Below are 18,181 nucleotides of genomic sequence, written 5' to 3'. Positions count from 1 at the left end.
CAGAGCTCTGTGAATGGATTCAGGCGCCACACAGTGGTCGGTCTGAACAATTTCAACTCTATGGTTTATTCTACAGAAAGCATCCGCTACAGTTATATTAATCTTAAAAGATTAAAAAAAAAAGAAAAGTACTGTAGGTTTTGTTCCCAGAAGTCTTCTCCAGGCAGGAGCTGAAAAACACATGACTTAAGAGGAACTTTTTTTTTGGTGACTTTTTGTTTAACTGCTACTCAATTGAAACTAGGGTGTTACATCAAATTGAATCAAATGTAGATCCGCAGAAAACATCGAGGGAAATAACGAGAGGCAGGCTCCACCACATACTTTTCTGAGAATGATTTAATATGCGTTAAAATGGTTAAAAACCAAAAGTATTCCTACGCTTGGTTTAGTCTCTTCTTACACAGTGTTCATCAATGTCAGAGATGATTTGTCCATGTCAATGCACAGCACTGTTTACAAGCACAACTCTTTCGTGTTACAATTCTTTTTCACTCGGTTGCTCATAAACATTTTTCACATCTGGGTTTTAACTTTTTTCGTCGACGCAATGCTCAAAAAACATTACTGCAACATGGGAAACAAAAATGGAAAATTAAAAACAAGGAATGGTACTGTTTCTTTAAAATTACAGCAGACTGTTCACACTGTGGGTAAAATGTTAACATCCTCATCTCAACGAGCTACAATGAGGTGTCAGTGATGCAAATTTCCTTGAAAACAAAGTGATTCCATCACTTGCAACGTCACCAGAAGTTGTTTTTTTAAGACAGCTATTAGTGGTAAAAAATAAAAATGTTAAAAATTAACACAATTTAAAAAATAATAACTTAAATGTGTCAGAATGAAAAACTCTGGACTGTATCATTATCCAGACATTCCACAGCTCTCGTATCGACACTGACAAATGAATGACTCTAAATACTAAATTAGTCCTGTGTAAGCTATTTACAGTTAAATGTAAAGCTTTTTTCTCTTCACCTTTTAATGCAACATATGTTCTGTTCAGTAACTGCATTTCTATCTAAAACCGTTTATTTGCCCCCTTTCTCAACTGGCATTGACATGTATCTTAGCTGATGTCACACAAGGGTTTTTTGTAAAAGCACCCGAGAGGGACTAAAAATCTATTCAAGCGAAAAGTTCAAAAAGGACACTTAAAATACATCAACTTGCTCTAAAAATGAAATGTTGCACAGGATCATGTAAATAGCTTCCAATGTGGAAATAAAAGACAAGGCAGGACGCAGTTCGGAGAGTAACACATAACACCTAAGGACTGCGACTGTTTTGTTTTGGCTCTGATTTTCAAATGACACAATGACTGAGGTTTCAGCTTTGAGGATGTTTACATCACATATAAATTGTTGTATCCTCCCAAAGGTTAAAAAAAAGGGGCTACACTTCCTCCACTTCTCTGGATGTAAACACACCCAAAAACCCTTTAAGCTGAAAACTTACAAACTTTCAAATCCAGTGTGCTGGAGTCAAGATATGACTGACTGAATACTTACACGCTGCGCGGGGGAATGCATTATTGCGAAGGTGAATATGCTACAACTCACTGGCCTGCTTTATGTTACAGACACTGCTCTGGATGTGATACATGTTAATGCCAGGTTTTATGAGGGCCTGTGGTATTATTACTGTTATCTGTTAGCTCCACCATGTGCCGTGCTCCAGTCAAGAAAGGATTTATAATATCAAATAGTTTTAAAAAAGTCCTATATAAGTAAAAATTTCAAAATAATTTCTTTTCCCACATTGTTTTCTATATATCTTTAAAATTGAAAAGAAAACTGACCGGTTTTACCCTTCTGAGTCTTCCCCAAATCAAAATAGCTTACAGCATATGGAACTGGATAGTTTGTCTGTAACTGATGTTAGGGGTGGTGTCTCTCCTACTTTTGTTTTTTTGTTCCGTGGTATGTCGCCCGTGCTTCAACAGCTGAAGTCAGGCTTGTCCTGTAGTGTGAGGATGAGGAGGAACTCTGATGGTCCAAAGTCTTCTGAGGAAGTTTGCAGTTGGACCAGGCCTCTGGCACTTCCCTCCCCGAGCATATTCCTGAGTTAAATCTGTGCATAGTAGTGGCAATGATGAGTGTGTCAGTAATCACAGAAGCGGCTTGTGCTCACACCCACACGGTCCCCTCTCAGACAAATAGTTCATTGTTCGCTGTCCCAAACAGCCTGCTAGTAGTTGAGGAGGCGCTCCCTTTCTGTACCAGCATAGCGCTTGTTGGCAGCAAACACCTTTGCTTTGTTTGCTGAAGGACCTGCGGGGAAAAAAAAGAAGTCACAACAGATTATATTTACATTTAAAATGAAAGCTGTGCTTAAATCTTGAATACTTCATGGGTTGTCTTTTAAACGTGTGACATTACTGACCGATATAACTGAGCAGCACTGGGAGGAAGATGAGGCCATGCGCGGCCCCCAGCAACACTATGGCCAAGTACATCCTAAAGTAAAAGACCTGGAAGATCTGCGACTTGGAAAGAGCCAGGATTAGGATTCCTCCAAACTTTGTTAATGTGATCCCGCTGAATACCTGCGAAAGGGAAAAAGTGTCATTACATGTGATGTTGACTGAAATTAGTATTGATGTAAACTAGTTTTCTACCCAATGCAGATACTGTTTGTAAATTAGGTTTTCTCAGAAAGCGTTGTGCCCTACAAGCTTGTTCACACCAATGTCCACATTATCAGCATGCAAAAAATACATTTTCAACCCCAAAAATGTGCTTATTTACTAATACTGAAAAGTCTTGAATTTGTTCAGAGGTAAAGTGAGACTTACGGAGCTGCCCATGTGAGCCAGAGCCTCCTCAGCACGCTCCACTCTGTCCTTCTTCACACTGATGGAAAAAGCTCGCACAATATGACTGCAGAACTCCACCGAGATACCACAGCACTGCGACAGAGGACGGTAGAAAACAATTCAGCACCAAAACACAGAATTTCTCTTTTTTGGCAGGTGAGATCAAGGGCTAGTTGTTGACAGTTTTAAAAGGAAAATCTCCTGCTGGTTATGACATAATTTCGTTCACCGTTGTTAAGTAGTGACATCTAAGGACACGGGTCCCGTTGGGTAAGCGACACGAGGGGTCAAATGACCAGACAGATTGTAAACAAGTACCAAGTTTAAAAGGCACAATCTGTGATGTAAACCATCACTATTCAAAACACAGGACTGGACCAGCAATCACTCTTTCACTGATTGACGAGTCTTTTAAAACACAGATATGATATTATGCAACAACTAAATGTAGTGATTGGTACATTTTGTATCAGTAATGATTGTAAACAAGCATTTAAAGCTAAAACTCTTTAATACAGTTCTTAATATACCATTAGGTTATATGATCAAAATGGCTAATCCTGTTTGAATTTTAACTTCAGGAATTTTCTTTCTTTTAATTTCTTCCAAATTATTTTATTACAATTGTCCTTTGCACAGAACTGTATACACAACTATAGTAAGTAAAGAAAGTCAAAGTACCTTTGTAAAATCTAACAATTAGAATTACAACAGACAATGTGGTCAGTAATGGTAACGTTCACCTTTAGTTTCACTTGGCTGGCTTTGGTACCATGCTAAAATGTTTTAATGACGTGGCCATGTTTTAAGACCAAAGCAATTCAATTGTTAAGTATAATGTCATACCTGATAGACAATATAAGAGTTTTACAGCATATTCTTTGGTAGTTTGAGCCATTATTTCTATTTAAATTTTAAAAAGATGTTCTCTAGAGTAATTTTTGATCTACTTTAAACATGTGTTGTCAAGATATTATTCAGGTATTCCACCCGCTATAAGTGTACATGCGTTTTCGTGTTGCGTCTCACCATGACCAGGTTCACAAGGGATACTGCGTTGAGGCTGATGTCCCACAGCCACATGACGCCGAACATGTTGACCAGGATCATGGCGATGGTGATGCTGACGAGCACAGCCGACCACAGCTCGAAGCCCAGCAGCACCGTCGACACGACAAATATTGACGCCAGTGACACGCTCAAGTTCAGAGCCGTGTCATACGCAATGGTGAGATACTGCTCGTAAAACACGTAGAAGACGCTGCACAGGGAAAATATATTTTAGTGGACACCCTTTAAGAACAGGACGTGGCTACCATTTACCATGACTCATTTTCTGTTCTTTCAATCTATTATCCTGTCGCACATTTCAATAGAGACCCGAAAATAAATTTATTCAAACATTAAATAGACATGGAAATTCTGATTTTGTGTCTGCATTTTTTATTGGAATTTTTGCTCTGTTGTGGAAATTATCTCTGTTGTGAAGATAAATTCAGGACTCGAGGTCAAACATCAGCTTTATTGCCGTTTATAATGTTTTCTTTGTCGTGTGCTTATCTATGACCTACTTAACAACCCCCCCCCCCGCCCCCCCTTCAGTACCCTTGAACCTTGACAAGTTAAAAACAAGCAAAACTTCAATTATCATAAAGAAAAACTCTCCAGAGGAGACAAACAGGAAAACATGAAAGCAGTGGGTGAGACTTCAAACGCCTCATTGCTGTCACAAAAACAACAGCTACGATTGTAACCATAATTATAGTACTATATAGAAAGCAAAGGTGAGAGCACAAGATGCAGTAAAACAGGGCTTACCTGTAGGCAAAAACTTTGTGGTCCATGGACTGACTGATATTGTTAGCCAGGATTCGGGCCATCTTTAAAGCGTCTATGTAGTCTGGGGATTCTTTCAGGATAGTGTGGTAAGTCATGAAGTAAGTGGCTCCGACACCCATGTTGTTGGGATACAGGTCAACTGCTGTGGCATACGCTGCATGGCCGCTGCAGGAGCATTAATGTGAGAGAGAGAGAGAGAGAGAGAGAGAGAGAGAGAGAGGGAAGAGGGGAAAATTAACATTCACAATGAAACTGGTGAAAACATAAGAAACAGAAGTTAAAAAGAAAGCATTCACTGACAGGTCATGTGTTTTCAATAAAAATACCCAGCAAATTTCAGCAAAGCTATAAAATTACCCTTTTCCACACTTGATGTTTGGATTGTCTGACAGAAACATGGGTAGAAACCGCATGAAGTCCTCTCCTTCTGGCCTCTGCTTCCCACTGGGAGTCATGGGCCGACAGTGTACACAGGTGGGGTTTACCACTGGAAAACAACAGGAATATATTCATCCATCAAACCAACAGGACTGGAAATATTTAAACTTGTTCTGAGACAAAGCCATGGACAGAAAAGAAACAAATGACCTCAAAGTTGCACAATCAGGTTTTAAAAAAATTACTTTTAAATAATAGAATGAAGGATATTCAATGTGTGCCTAAAAATCAACCGTAATTGTATAGTAGATATCTTTATTAAATGCTTAACATTTTGGTGATTGGCATCTATATCATATCTTTCCTGAAACTGCCTGCATGTTTAAGACAAAAGCCATGCACAGAATTGTGCAAATTACTCACTTTTGCATGCGGGAAAGGAGTCTAACGATTATTTCCTCCTTTCTCTTTTATTTGCTTCCCACTTCCTCAAATAAACTGGCTCTTGCTGACATTTATGTGATTTTTAACTGTAACAAGTCAGTTTATTAAACAGGCATCTAGTAATAACGGAATACCTCAATAGAATTAGTTTTCATAAGTCACTCATACAATTTCAATAACCAGTTTGTACCCCTTTTCCAGGGTCAAATTTAAGCACTTTTTAAGCACTTTCCAGGTCCAAGGTTTTCCAGCACCTTACAGCTGTGGTAAAATACATATTTCTACGAATACGTACATATTAAAAAATATTATTTCACTTTTTTAAGTCAGGTTAAAAGAGTTGCATTACACTATGAACAACTACAATTGTGTCCCGTAATACCAGAAGGATGTTAAGTAGTCTATTCTATAGTTATGTGCTGTGAAAGAAATGCGGATATAATTTCAAGCATTTTCAAGCACTTTCTGGAAAATGTAAGCATTTTCAAACCTTGAAAACACAACATTATAATTCAAGCTTTTTTTTTTAAGGATTTCAAGCACCTGTACCGAACCCTGAATAATGCAATACCGGAGTTTTAGTTCTGCAAAAACACATTACATATCACTAGGGCTGCAAAGATTGATTGATTAGTGGTCAACTATTAAATTAATCTGCAACTATTCTGATAACTGATTAAGGAGTTAGTCATTATTCAAGAAAAAAAGTCTAAATTCTCTGATTCCAGCTTTTTAAATGTGACTATTTTCTGCTATCTTTACTCCTCTATGATAGTAAACTGAACTAAATATGCTGGAGTTGGGGAAAAAGCAGAACCTTTGAGGAGATCAATCTTTGGCTTAGGGAAACACTGATTGAATTTTTTTTTACCATTTTCTGTGTAAATAATCATTAGTTCTAGCTACATATCACTATAACAATAATTACATTAATTTTGTTTTGTTTTGCTTTGCAATGGATTATGTCCTTAAATACTGTTTGTTTCACTGCATTTTGTGAATGAAAAGCATGTAAAAAGGCTAAACTTGTGTCAAAGAGCAGCTTGTGACACCAGGACAATGAGACTAAGGTTCAAAGCGTGTTGACACTGGATAAATATGTACCCGAGGCATTGCAGAAAGTCCCACTGGCGTTGTAGTATCGACAGCAGGTGGACTGCGGCTTTACCCAGTCAAAGTAGTCGTCAAGCCAAGAGGACGGTGTATAGGCAATAGTTGTGCTAGGAGTGAAAACAAAAGTGAAAGTGAACAAATCATATAGTCATAGGTTAGATCAGACAGATTTTGGACTGAACTCCCAGGTTTTTTAGGTTGTGGTGCCAGACTTTAATGTAATTAAAATAAAACAATTTTCAGTCTTTTTTTATCTCCAGTATCAACTGTGGCTTGTGCAACTAAACCAAAAGTGATATAATCTTACTGGTATAATCAGACTTACTAGTTGCTTATGAGTGAGGCAGAGTAGATCTGCTGAACTAGAGAATTGTTGTTGCAGCCCACTCCTCCACACACAGCATTCTGGCCGTCTGGACTACTGTAGTTGAGACCGTCCTCTACCACAAAATATACCGGCGCTCCAGTGTGAAGATACGTGCTCAGGTCCTTAAAGTAGTCGAGCACGTAAGAGTCCTAGACGGAGAGACAGTACATCAGAATAGACCTCCATGAGTACAGGAACGCAAACCAAGGATATAGGACTGTTGCAAAAAGAATGTTACAGAAATGTAAATGATTGATTTAGCTTCATGTTTGAATGATAGGAGTGGTGAAATAAACAGCATTACTGAAAAGTGTTACTACTACAAATATTCACAGTATAACTGGTCTACTTTGCCCACATCTATTAGAAAGATTTAAGCACTAGATATCCATGAGGAGAGTTGTGATAGAAAATCCCCCCAAAAACGTACATCAGGCATGGAGAGTTTCTGGTCCAGTCCAATCTCTACTTTATTCACCACAGCGATACTGAAGGACAGCATTCCCACAAACACTGCCACCTAAGTAAAGTGAGATGAGAGGACGTTATAAAAGAGCAACATAATCAGTTTTCAGGAGTTGTCCCAGTGAAAAGTCTAGAGACAAAAACGTCACTGTGGCACTTACTATGATCGCTCGCACCCACTCTTTGAGGATGAATGGGGCAAAGACTTTCTTGAAAAAACGGAAGAGGAAGCTGTCCGTATTCGCTTCCTGACCTTCGGGCAGCTTGACGCAGCAACAGATGTCGAGTCGATTCCCCTTTTTTAAAATACAACAGCGGCATGTGATGAGTGTAAATAAAGTCTGTAACTAATTTTGAGATTTAATCAGATTGAATGTGTCACTGAGGCCCGAGAGCAAATTTTCACTGCAAACAATCCCTGCAATGGCTGATTCTAATGTTTATTATATTAATAATGAATTATCGATATTATCACTAATAATAATGCTCCAAACAGTCAAACAGATAGGAGGAGATCAGTTAAATTAGCTAGTTCAGAGATTGATAGGAAGGAAACTCACTTTCATATTTGTACAACATTAAATTGGGCCTGTTAATTCCGTAGGAAATCCTTTTCACATAAGGTTCCCAATCAGTCACCCATTCTCCTCCAGTATTTTTTATTTGTGTCACAACCATTTCCCTCTCACCTCCTGCCGACTGGCGTCCAAGCCGAGCAAGCTGACAAAGCAACTGATCTGCAACAGGAAATCAATAAAAACAGCCAAGCCAGCAAACATAGAGAAAGTCCTCACTGCGGGCATGTTGGACAGGGCTCCTACAGAAAAAAAAAAAGTCAACAGTTTTATCTGCACGTGACTAAACCAGGAAACGATGACACTGTGTCGATCCTGCTGACAAAAACTATTTCCTTTCTTTCCAATTTAAGGCGCCACATTATCATTTAGAATACAGTTTCTTTTACACTGTCTGCGCACATATAGGATGTTTCAAATAGGTGATCTATTTTACCCAGGAAGAAGGCCACTGTCTCTGAGAAGGAAGAGAGGAACATGCTAGGGGCTACATCTCCAAGAATACGACCAATCTGCTGGTGAAGTTCCTCCTGGGGCATCCGCTCATCCCTCTGTTCAGAAATGCAAATGGAAATCACATTTAGCAGGTTTAACAGATTTAATTGGCAGCATGCAAACGGAGGGACAATCTCCCTTTAAATGGAGATCTGCATACAAGACAAGACAAGACAAACATAACAAAATTAATCGCATTCCAAATGAATAAACTATAAGCACTAGTAATTAGGATGAACATAAGCATTAAACCATATGACAAATCAATTTGTAATCATAAAAGTTTTGATGGACTGGGGTCGGACAGGTTACCTGATATGTCTGCACTATAATAAAGATGTTGTCCACTCCAACAGCTAGCACCAGGAAAGGAATGACCTCGATCACGATGAGGGTGAGGGGGACGCCAAAATAGCTGAAGATCCCCAGTGAGGAGGACACAGAGCTGAGCACAATCAGGATACCCGCTATACCCAGAGAAATCTTAGAGTCCACCTGTACGTGCAAAAAAAAGATAGAGGATCGGTCATGTTCTTCAGCTGCTCCCTTTTACGCTTGCGTAGCAGGAAGTTGTCAAGCATGTTTTACTTGTTCTGTTGAATCACAGTGGCTCTGATGTCACAGACATGACAGTTTACATTACACTGCGTAAAACTAATTCAGATATGGATCATGGTAACAGACATATTGTTTAAAAAAGAAAAAAAAAAAAAAAAAAAGAGACACATTTACCAAAAACGATGACGATAATAAATGCGGCTCTTACCAACACTCTCCTGAAGCTTTGGATGTGACCCAGGGCCAGGGAGATGTAGATGAACATAATGGCATAGCTGACTACTATGGTGCTGATGTCACTGTCGCTCTCTCGGTTTATTTCATCTTCAATACTCCTCTCAGCACTAAAGGCTATGGTCAGGTTGGGGTTTTTGAAGTCCTTCATGAACTTGATGAATCTGAGATGCATATAAAAATCCTACATTTAGTAAATGCAAAGAAACCATTAACAGTGACTTTCGCTAGCGAAAAAGAGCTCTCTCTCTAATGGAGGTTTAGAAACAGATATTTGTCTCACTCTTTCTCCCAAGCCAAGGCTTTGCCCAGACTGACTGAGTCGTTCAGGTAGTTGTTGAGTGGGAAGGTGATCACTAGAGCAGTGGCATTGTTGTAGTTGGTCTCTGTAATGCAGGAAAAAAAGAAGACACATTTATTGTCAAAGTCACTTTAACAATCTTCAGGTATCAACCGCATTAATTCCCTACTTTTTGTGCAGATCACGCCTTTACTGTACTACTGTATCTTGAATGGTTGGTCATCACAGTAACAAACTCTGTCAGTCAGCAAGTCATATATAGACTTGGCAAAGCACTCAAAAACTGCCTCTCTGCCTAGTTCCTGCTACAGTGGTTGTCTCCAAGAACACACACACACGCACATGCACGCACGCACGCACGCACGCACGCACGCACGCACGCACGCACGCACGCACGCACGCGCAACCCTACTGTGATCGCATTGTGTACAAACAGTGAAAAGCTTAATTATGAATATAACGGTTAATTCAGCTCACCATCATAACCCCCAAGGGCCAGCCATGGGAAGACGGGGCCACCGTAGGTGCCTAAACAGGGGTCATGGAGGAGAGTGGTGTCATTGAGGGATGCCGGTGCACTGAAAGAAAAGATCAAAAGACAGAGTGAATAGCCTGAAAATCAGATTAGATTAGCTCAGCCATCAGTTCAGGTTTTGCCACTACTTGACCTCATTGTGGTGCACTTAAGAATAAACAGCTAAAGAACCACCGTGTGACAACCAGTGAGGAAGTGATTGTGCCATTTCAAGAAGACACACACACACACAACAGCTTTTAGAAGATGCAGATGCCAGTGTCGGGAGAAAATAGATTCCTGTAAGCTGCAGTTGTTGGATTTCAACACCAATGTACTTTCTAGAAGGTTTTGAACTTTTTTTAAGTTTAAGACCATGTAAGTGCCATCTAATTGGTTGAAACAACTACAACAAAATAAAAAAATCACCTGACGCAGTAGAGGAAATGGCTGTGAAAGTCAGCATAGACATAGAAGTCGTCCCCTATGGTGTGGTCCAGCACGGCGTGGCTGTTCTGGAAGTAGTTGAGGACACTCAAAATGGTACAGTTGTTATTGTACGGGGCCAGTGGAGCCAAGCAGATGTCCTCCAAGGTGACATTTTGACCCTCGTACGTGGCTACCAGGCCTTCGATGTCGAGCTGCAGATCCAGCACCTGGTTGGTTAAAGTTAGAAAAAAATGAGGAGGGGGGAAAAAGGAGAACCAATAAACCACTGTTTCAGAGATGCAGCTGCTCCTCACATGTAAAGTTTCTATCTAATCTGGTGACAGAAACAGCACTTCTATATACAAAACACACAGCGGATCTAATGACTAAATATTGCTAATGGTCCATATTACAAATTGACCCGACCTGGTGGAGGATCTCTTTGCCCAGAATGGCTCCAAATGGCACATCTGATCCTCCAAAGTATGGGGAGTAGAGGAAAGTGTCATTGAGTGGTGTGGTTATGATGAGCTGCGCGGTTCTAAAAAAGGGCCCAAAGTGGCTGTCAAAGTAGTCCTTCTCTTGACGAGCCTGGCTAGTGGGAGCTGACCACAGCTCGACGGGGTCTGTGGTAATGCGCATGTAGACCAGGCCCCCGGAGGCGGCCACCACAAGTATCAGGCTGCCCAGAATGACCACGGAGGGATGCCGCACACAGAAGGAACCCCAGGAGCTGAAGAAGGTCCGCAGGGCATTCTCGAAGCGTTCACCCAATGTTTCACAGCATGATGCATTTACTTAGAAGAGGCAAATACTGGGAGTTAGCTTACGTCAAACAGCAATGAACAACAATGGTATTACGTGCATTAGACCTAAAGAGGAATGCAATTTGTGGCATAGCAGACAGATTGCAGAAAGATGACAAACTATTTCACTTGTTTCATGTATAACAATACCTTGGTCAGGATTATCACTGTTAAGAGAGAGTGGGTTGTTGCTGTCCAATATGGGGCCATACTCAGACAGGATGGTCCTTTTTCTGCATGCACAAAGAACCACACAAGCCAATTTGATTCAATTAAATTCAGTTCAATTAAACTTTATTCATCCCAGAGGGGAAATTCTAAAGCAAGTGTCAGAACCAACATGTTTTTTTTTTTACTTTAAGTGGGTGAGTTTGCAGGTTTAACACATAAATCCCAGGAGAATATGCCACAAGAGAAAAGAAAAAAAAATGGGTCAGTCTTTACCTGTAACACCAAGTTCCCAGTACAGCTCCGATAAAGATAAGCAGGAAGGCCATGTAAGAGATCCACATGATGACGGTCATGGCGTCAATGCCAAGGATCGTCCAGGGAGGGGGGAGAGGGGGAGGCACAGGTTTGGGGCCACAGGCCTTTGCGCAGTCCTGACAGGAGCAGGGACCCGACCCGTCCTCCAGGCCCTCTGTACAGGCAAAGGTCTCGTTGTTCATTGGAGTGTAACCGGACCGTGGGACGTCTAGAGCACAGAAACAGCACGGTGAATCAGTCACATAAAGAACGACAGGCAGCGTGATCGTGACCTAATATATAGATTAGTGCGAAAACGATTTACCTGTGAATGTCGGGATGATAGGAAAGGGAGTCTGTCCATTGTTGATATCGAACATATACTGGATCCAGTTGGTAGCATTGCAGTCCTGTGCATCCCTCCCACACAACAGTGATAAGGCCTTCACGTTGCTGGATGGTGCCTGAACGTCCTTACAGGCATTGTACATGGCTGACGAAGTCAAATTTGATAATTTTTTCGGAGAAAATTCAAGCTTTAGTTACAAATCTTAAAAACAAATAAATAAAAATAACTGCCCATCCCCCATTTTACGACTGATAGTCACCTACAGAATTACACAACCAAGAGCATGACTTCATGTTTAAATAGGGAACTGCTGAAATTTATTCAGCAGATATAAAAATAATGAGGATGAAGCTGTTTTCCATACCCAAATCAACATGTGGGTGTGAACTAGAGATGCCACAGTGAGGACATTTTCCCACTGATTAATAAACTTGTGACAACACTGGCGTTTTATCCATTACGCTACGGCTCGGTACGGCCTCTCCGGTCGAGCTTTTGCTGCGTGGCTCCTTTTTGCAGCCGCTGGTTAACCCAGGAAACGTAAGCCCCGCGAAGCACTACCCGCCCTTTGCTTAGGTGCCATTCAGCACTCATGATAACCACAGACTGTATAAAAATATGATGTTAACCAATAGGGTTGTTCAGACCATAGTTGCACATAACTCCACAGCCGGCTCGCTATCTAGTTGTTGGTCCATTTACTCCGTGAGTGAATGTGACCAGAAATCACATTGGCTTCACTAAAATGTCGATTAGACACTGGCTTCCTTCAAAATACTACTGTTGGTCTATAAAGCACTAAATTATTTAGAGACAAAATACATTTCTGATCTTCTATCCAGAGCCTTTCTGGTCATCTGAGACAGGTCTGCTTTCTGTCTCAGAGTTCTTTAGTCAGAACTAAACATTGGAGAAGCAGCATTTAGGTTTATTGCACCAAATATCTGGAGCTAACTCCCAGAAAACTGCGGGTCCGCCGCAACTCTCAGTGATTTTGAATGAAGGCTAAAAACTTTGAAGTTTGCCTTTTATTAAATAAAAGTTAATCAAAGTAATTAGTTAAAATGCACTGTAACTTGGATCTTGTATTTTAGCTTGTTTTTATTTATTTATTTTCTCCTTAATAACTTGATGAATGAATGAATCTTTTAAATGTTTTTAATTGCTTTTTATAGTTTTATCTAAACCACTTTGAATTGCAAAATTAAATATATGGGTTGTATCTCTGTAATAAAAACTAAACAACAGTACAGGGCAGTCGGCAGGTAACGTATGCCCAAACACAGTGTAACAGATGTAACACTATCTAGCCTACTACGAACTCACCATTAGCAAACGTCTGTCCAATATAGTATTGCACTTCCACTACATTGGTCTCGTTGAACTGGGTGGTATTCATGAACTGGGTGGCATTCATGAACAGACTCTGGTGGGGGCTGCATGTCAGCACACAGAAGAGGTTCATCAGGTTGAAGAAACAGGCGGGACACCTGCAAAGGGACAAAGAGAGGAGAAAAAAAAGAAAGGGGTCATTGCATAACTTGCAGAATAATAAAGGAGGTTAAAGTTTTAAGAGCGTATAACATTTATGTGTTGCATGGCAAGAAAAACAACGTAATAACAAATGCAGGAAAGTAATTCAAATTTACAAAGAAAAGAATGACAACTGTTATTTGGCATGTGAGCAAGTCTGTCTCTAACCTATTATTCTGAACATGTCAAACCTAGGTTTGCATGTTCGAACAACGACATACAACATTTTTAAGCAGCCCATATCCTGACAGATTCAACAGGGCAGATACTCCTACTCTTTGTGTTCCAGAAATTCAGAAAGGGAACAATAATGCCCTTCAAAGCGTGTCATGTGTTCTTCATTAGTTAATGTCATAACTGCGTTGCGTACCGAGACAGGAACTGAAGGGGCAGCTGAAGACTCTCTTTTAGAGTGTGCAGCTGGTTAACATCACAGCAGAGGCTTCGGTCTCCATAGTCATATGCAGGGCAAAGCTCCTGCGTGAGAACACAAAACGGATGACGTTACTTTGATACACTCTTGCAGAAATAAAGCACCGCTGAAAAGCAGAAGCATGTTACAGATGATTGCTTTGAGCATCAAATGTCAGCAAAAAACAGGACAAAAGCATCAAGATACTGCATGTACCGTGAGAAGGTCATAACCCTCGGACTGTAGCGGGATGGGAGGACCGGTGTAGTTGCAGTTGTACTTTTTTCCAGGCACCTTTTCAGACTCCCCACACTCACCGTACCACACACAGTGCTGGGCCTCAACCTGACAGAAAGACAACAAAAACACAGTGATCATTTGTGCAGTGTTGTTCACAGAGCAAATTAATCTGTGTCAGTGTGTTGGACTGCCTTCAGAATATTTTGTTTCGCATAGTCTGTTGAATCTTATGTAGCTTTTTACTGATGGAAACCTGCTTCTATTTGTATCCAGTGAGGACAAGAACACATTTAGGCTGAACTGCTCAAAGGGACATGGCAACTCTGACCTGAGGTTTAAGCTGTTCCCCTTTACCTTTACCTTTTAGGTATTGCATTGTGCCAGGTTAAACCTTTGATCGTGTCTCATTTCCTTGTGCTTATAATACCTCGTGCTTTCTAGCACTGAAAATAAATATTTCACTTCTGCTAAAATGTTTCCTTGTACAGATTGAGAGTCTTTCTTTTTTTTTTAGTCACACCATGCACTCTTGTCATCTTGGCTAATCAACATTTAACGTCAAGAAGGCCAGAGAAAGGAGAACTGTGGTCAGATTCTACGGCAACATAACAACAGCCACTGTTGTTAGGGCTACAATACAGATCAATGTAAGCACTTGAAACATTTGTTTTAAATCTGACATGTTAGAGAAAATACAAGAAGATACTATTACAGTTATAATTGAATGTTTAACACATTTGTATACACGTATAGCTTCTGCAGTCAGAGCTGTACGTTATCTGTCTATTCAGCATCAGAGCTCTCATGTGAGTTTTGTTGAGAGGGGAAGTAAAGGAAGTCATTCATTTAATTTACAAACTGTTTTGTGAGTTATCCCAATGTTACACTCTGTCGTACTTGTGAATTGTGGGATTGAGTTAAAAGAGCAGCTTTCACATGTCATTATTGCTTCAGTTGGGAGTTTTATGCAGCTGCAGACTAGGCCAGTACCAACAAAGTAAACTTGCATGACTGAAAACTAGTTATAAGATACTTGTTAATATTGAGTAAGAACCACAACCCTGCAAAGTCTGTTTAAAGCGGTTCATGAACATAACAGAAGCCTATCGTTCAACCCCAAAGGACCTGACACGCACATATTTCTGTGAAATCCTTTCTGCTTATCCACCGCAGTCTCTAAATAATCAATACTCATACCACATCGCTTTTTTACCAGGATGCTGATATCTTATCTTGAACCAGTAATGATTAATCAGATTCAGATTTAATGTCTTAGCAAAGTTGTTTTAAGTAGTTCTATGCTTTGCAGGAGACTGATCTAATAACCTCATGAATAAGAGTGCAAACAATGCAGTCAAAGGAGCAGAGGGGCTACTGGTGACGAGTGAGTGAGTGATTATCTTCATCTGATTAAATCTAATCAAAGGGATCGGTCAATGACATATGTGACATGTGTTTGTATCTGGTTTGTTTTGGAAATTGCTTCATCACCAGAAATATACATTCATAAATTGACTGGATGTACATGTGATTTCATGAGGGAACCTTGTATGTCACATCTTTAACGCAAATCTTTTTTGAAATTATCATCATATTATCAAGGTACACCCCGAGGATCATTGTCTTTTCTTTTGTAATGTCTATGTACTCACTTGTTCATGCAATATTTATTACTATTTTAGTTATTCTTCGTATCATTTAATACAGCTGGTTAAACATCATTCTTTCAATGACTACATTACGCGTACTGTGCACTTTGTGAATCCACATAAAAAAGAGTATTTAACACATGAAAAAAGGACATTACATCTTCAAATAGTGATAGTCATATTATTTTAGTTAGCTACCTAGCTTCCAAGCCATCATAGTTCTGTAGGAAATGCTGCTACATTTTTAACACTGTTATAACTCATCGCTCCTTCTCACTTATTTAGTTTGTGCTTATTTTATTTCAATCTGCTGCTAAACTGCACGCTGCGTATTGTTGTATATTGTATATACCTACGCTTAACCACGACGTCTGTTGCACTCTGTCACACTTAGTTCATTGCTTGATTTATCTGACGTTAGCTTTATTTTGATTTGATTTATGTTTTATGCTTATTGTTACTCCGATCCTTTCCCACCTTTGTATTGAAACTGTTGCAAAATAATTTCCCTCGGGATAAATAAAGCTTCTTGAATCTTGAATCTTGAATCTCACGTTATCTGCTTGCTGGATAACTCTCTAACGTTGCACATTCAGTGGGTTTCATTGCAGTTTTGTTATTTCATTTATTTGCAGTTATGTCATGTCAACATTATAGAGTATTTATGACTTGGGAGGGGGGGGGGGGGGGGACAACATTTACATAACCTTTATTTTAACAAGCTGAAATGGGTTGGCGTTGTTTATGTCTGCAAAGAGATGACAGCATGAAACTCCTGTCGCCAGGATACAACCTGTACTGGTTTCTGTGGAATGTCAGAGCTAAACGTCTCCATTTTCGGGTTTTCACTAACGTTAGGACGCTGGTGCACTTTCAAACAAGCATGTATGTTAGCTGTGCTGTTTAAGCCACTGTTAAACCGATTAGTGGCTATTTCTGCTTTGGATGAAACAAGAGTAGAAAGCCCTAACGTTTTACCAGCTAAACTAACCTCAATTGTAGTTTCGCTAGCCGCCTCAAATAAACATCCCACTGGCGACGGCTGACCGAGCTGAGTCATGTTTTTAGTCACGAGAACAACGGACGGTTCGGTAACACTCACCCATCGCAAATGTCCCTCTGACAGCAGGATAATGAAGAAAAGTACAGATAAAAGGCTTCTCCCTGGTAGGACTCCCATTCCTCTTACTGAAACGATCGAGTCGAAGTGACAGTCCACAAGTTTCTCATTTCTTGTTGATGGTTTCTTCTTTGTCGGATTATTTGCGTGGGGCGGAGACTGACTGTTGCCTCAGTGCTGCCACCAAACGACGCTGAGCGGCACTACACCTAAAGGCCATGTAACTACTCTGTAATTCCTAGTTAAGATAAGATAAACTTTTATTGCCACAAGGGGAATTTGTCTTGTACTTAAGAGCGATACACAAGCACAAAAACAATAATAAAATAATAAAAACAGTAGGCTATAAAAAGGATTAAAAACTAAACATTCAAAGTGCATAATGCATACTTGAGGGTGGTAATAGAACAGGTTTTTTTTAGGCCAAGGACCCCTTAGCTGAAAGAGACACAAAGCAGGAACCCCCTACTACAAACATTGTATTAAATTGAGTTGCAAATTGAATTGGGCCTAACAACTAAGGTGGCCCAAAGCCTATACACACAGCTTTATATGGTGCATACAATACTAAGATATTACAATGATCATTATGAAGATATTCATATATTTATTAATCATTTGTTAATATTAAACATACATTTGGAAGGCACATGGCTACCTTAGTGGCTACCAACACTTTTCACAGATTTGTCTTTGCTAATAATACACAGCATACGTATTAATGTATAGCATATTTTCAGACATATTTTGAAGAAAAACATGCATTGGAAACATTTGGCAGACCCCCTGCAGTAACACAGGAAGTAACCCCAACTGAGGATCTCTGCCCTAGGCCCTGGAAGCCTATTTTATAAATCAGATTGGGTAATGTTTTCCCCAATTTAAACTTGCATCTTTTGAAGATTTAAGTTTGCTGACCCTGCTGTTATGACTATGAACTTCCCCCGGCTTCTTGAAATAATTGGAAAACTAGCTGTGAGCACTTCCATGTAACAATATGATCTAATACGAAACACCAAAGTTAGAACAATTCTGGTTTTGTTACTGTGGCATAGTCTTTATGGAGAGATATTA

General features: G+C 39.9%; 1 protein-coding gene across 1 annotated transcript; it reads right to left on the bottom strand.

The window, feature by feature from the left end:
- Positions 1–354: 354 nt before the first annotated feature.
- Positions 355–17,220, bottom strand: npc1 (Niemann-Pick disease, type C1). Its single transcript, XM_083928947.1, has 25 exons — positions 17,090–17,220; positions 14,315–14,443; positions 14,057–14,163; positions 13,480–13,643; positions 12,130–12,297; positions 11,784–12,033; positions 11,490–11,572; positions 10,960–11,330; positions 10,534–10,760; positions 10,068–10,168; positions 9,573–9,675; positions 9,264–9,453; positions 8,810–8,992; positions 8,439–8,553; positions 8,117–8,244; positions 7,589–7,723; positions 7,393–7,482; positions 6,921–7,111; positions 6,587–6,702; positions 5,018–5,147; positions 4,640–4,825; positions 3,851–4,082; positions 2,801–2,914; positions 2,389–2,551; positions 355–2,276 (listed from the first exon to the last, which is right to left on the bottom strand). The coding sequence occupies exons 1-25, from the start codon at positions 17,165–17,167 to the stop codon at positions 2,194–2,196; spliced, it is 3,837 nt and encodes a 1,278-aa protein (XP_083785073.1). The 5' UTR covers positions 17,168–17,220; the 3' UTR covers positions 355–2,193.
- Between the last annotated feature and the right edge of the window lie 961 nt (positions 17,221–18,181).

The sequence above is a fragment of the Echiichthys vipera genome (assembly GCF_963691815.1).
Source record: "Echiichthys vipera genome assembly, chromosome: 15".
Taxonomy (NCBI): domain Eukaryota; kingdom Metazoa; phylum Chordata; class Actinopteri; order Perciformes; family Trachinidae; genus Echiichthys; species Echiichthys vipera.
The sequence above is the reverse complement of the archived record's forward strand: the minus strand, read 5'-3'. Positions and strand labels throughout refer to the sequence as shown.

What these genes read in the sequence shown, in the direction of transcription:
- npc1 (XM_083928947.1), bottom strand. Translation starts at nt 17,167, where the DNA reads ATGGGAGTCCTACCAGGGAGAAGCCTTTTATCTGTACTTTTCTTCATT. An exon ending in GCCTTGGCTTGGGAGAAAGA is followed by an intron (nt 9,454 to 9,572) that starts GTGAGACAAATA and finishes TATGCATCTCAG; the next exon opens with ATTCATCAAGTTCATGAAGG. An exon ending in GACTTTCTGCAATGCCTCGG is followed by an intron (nt 5,148 to 6,586) that starts GTACATATTTAT and finishes GTTGTTTTCCAG; the next exon opens with TGGTAAACCCCACCTGTGTA.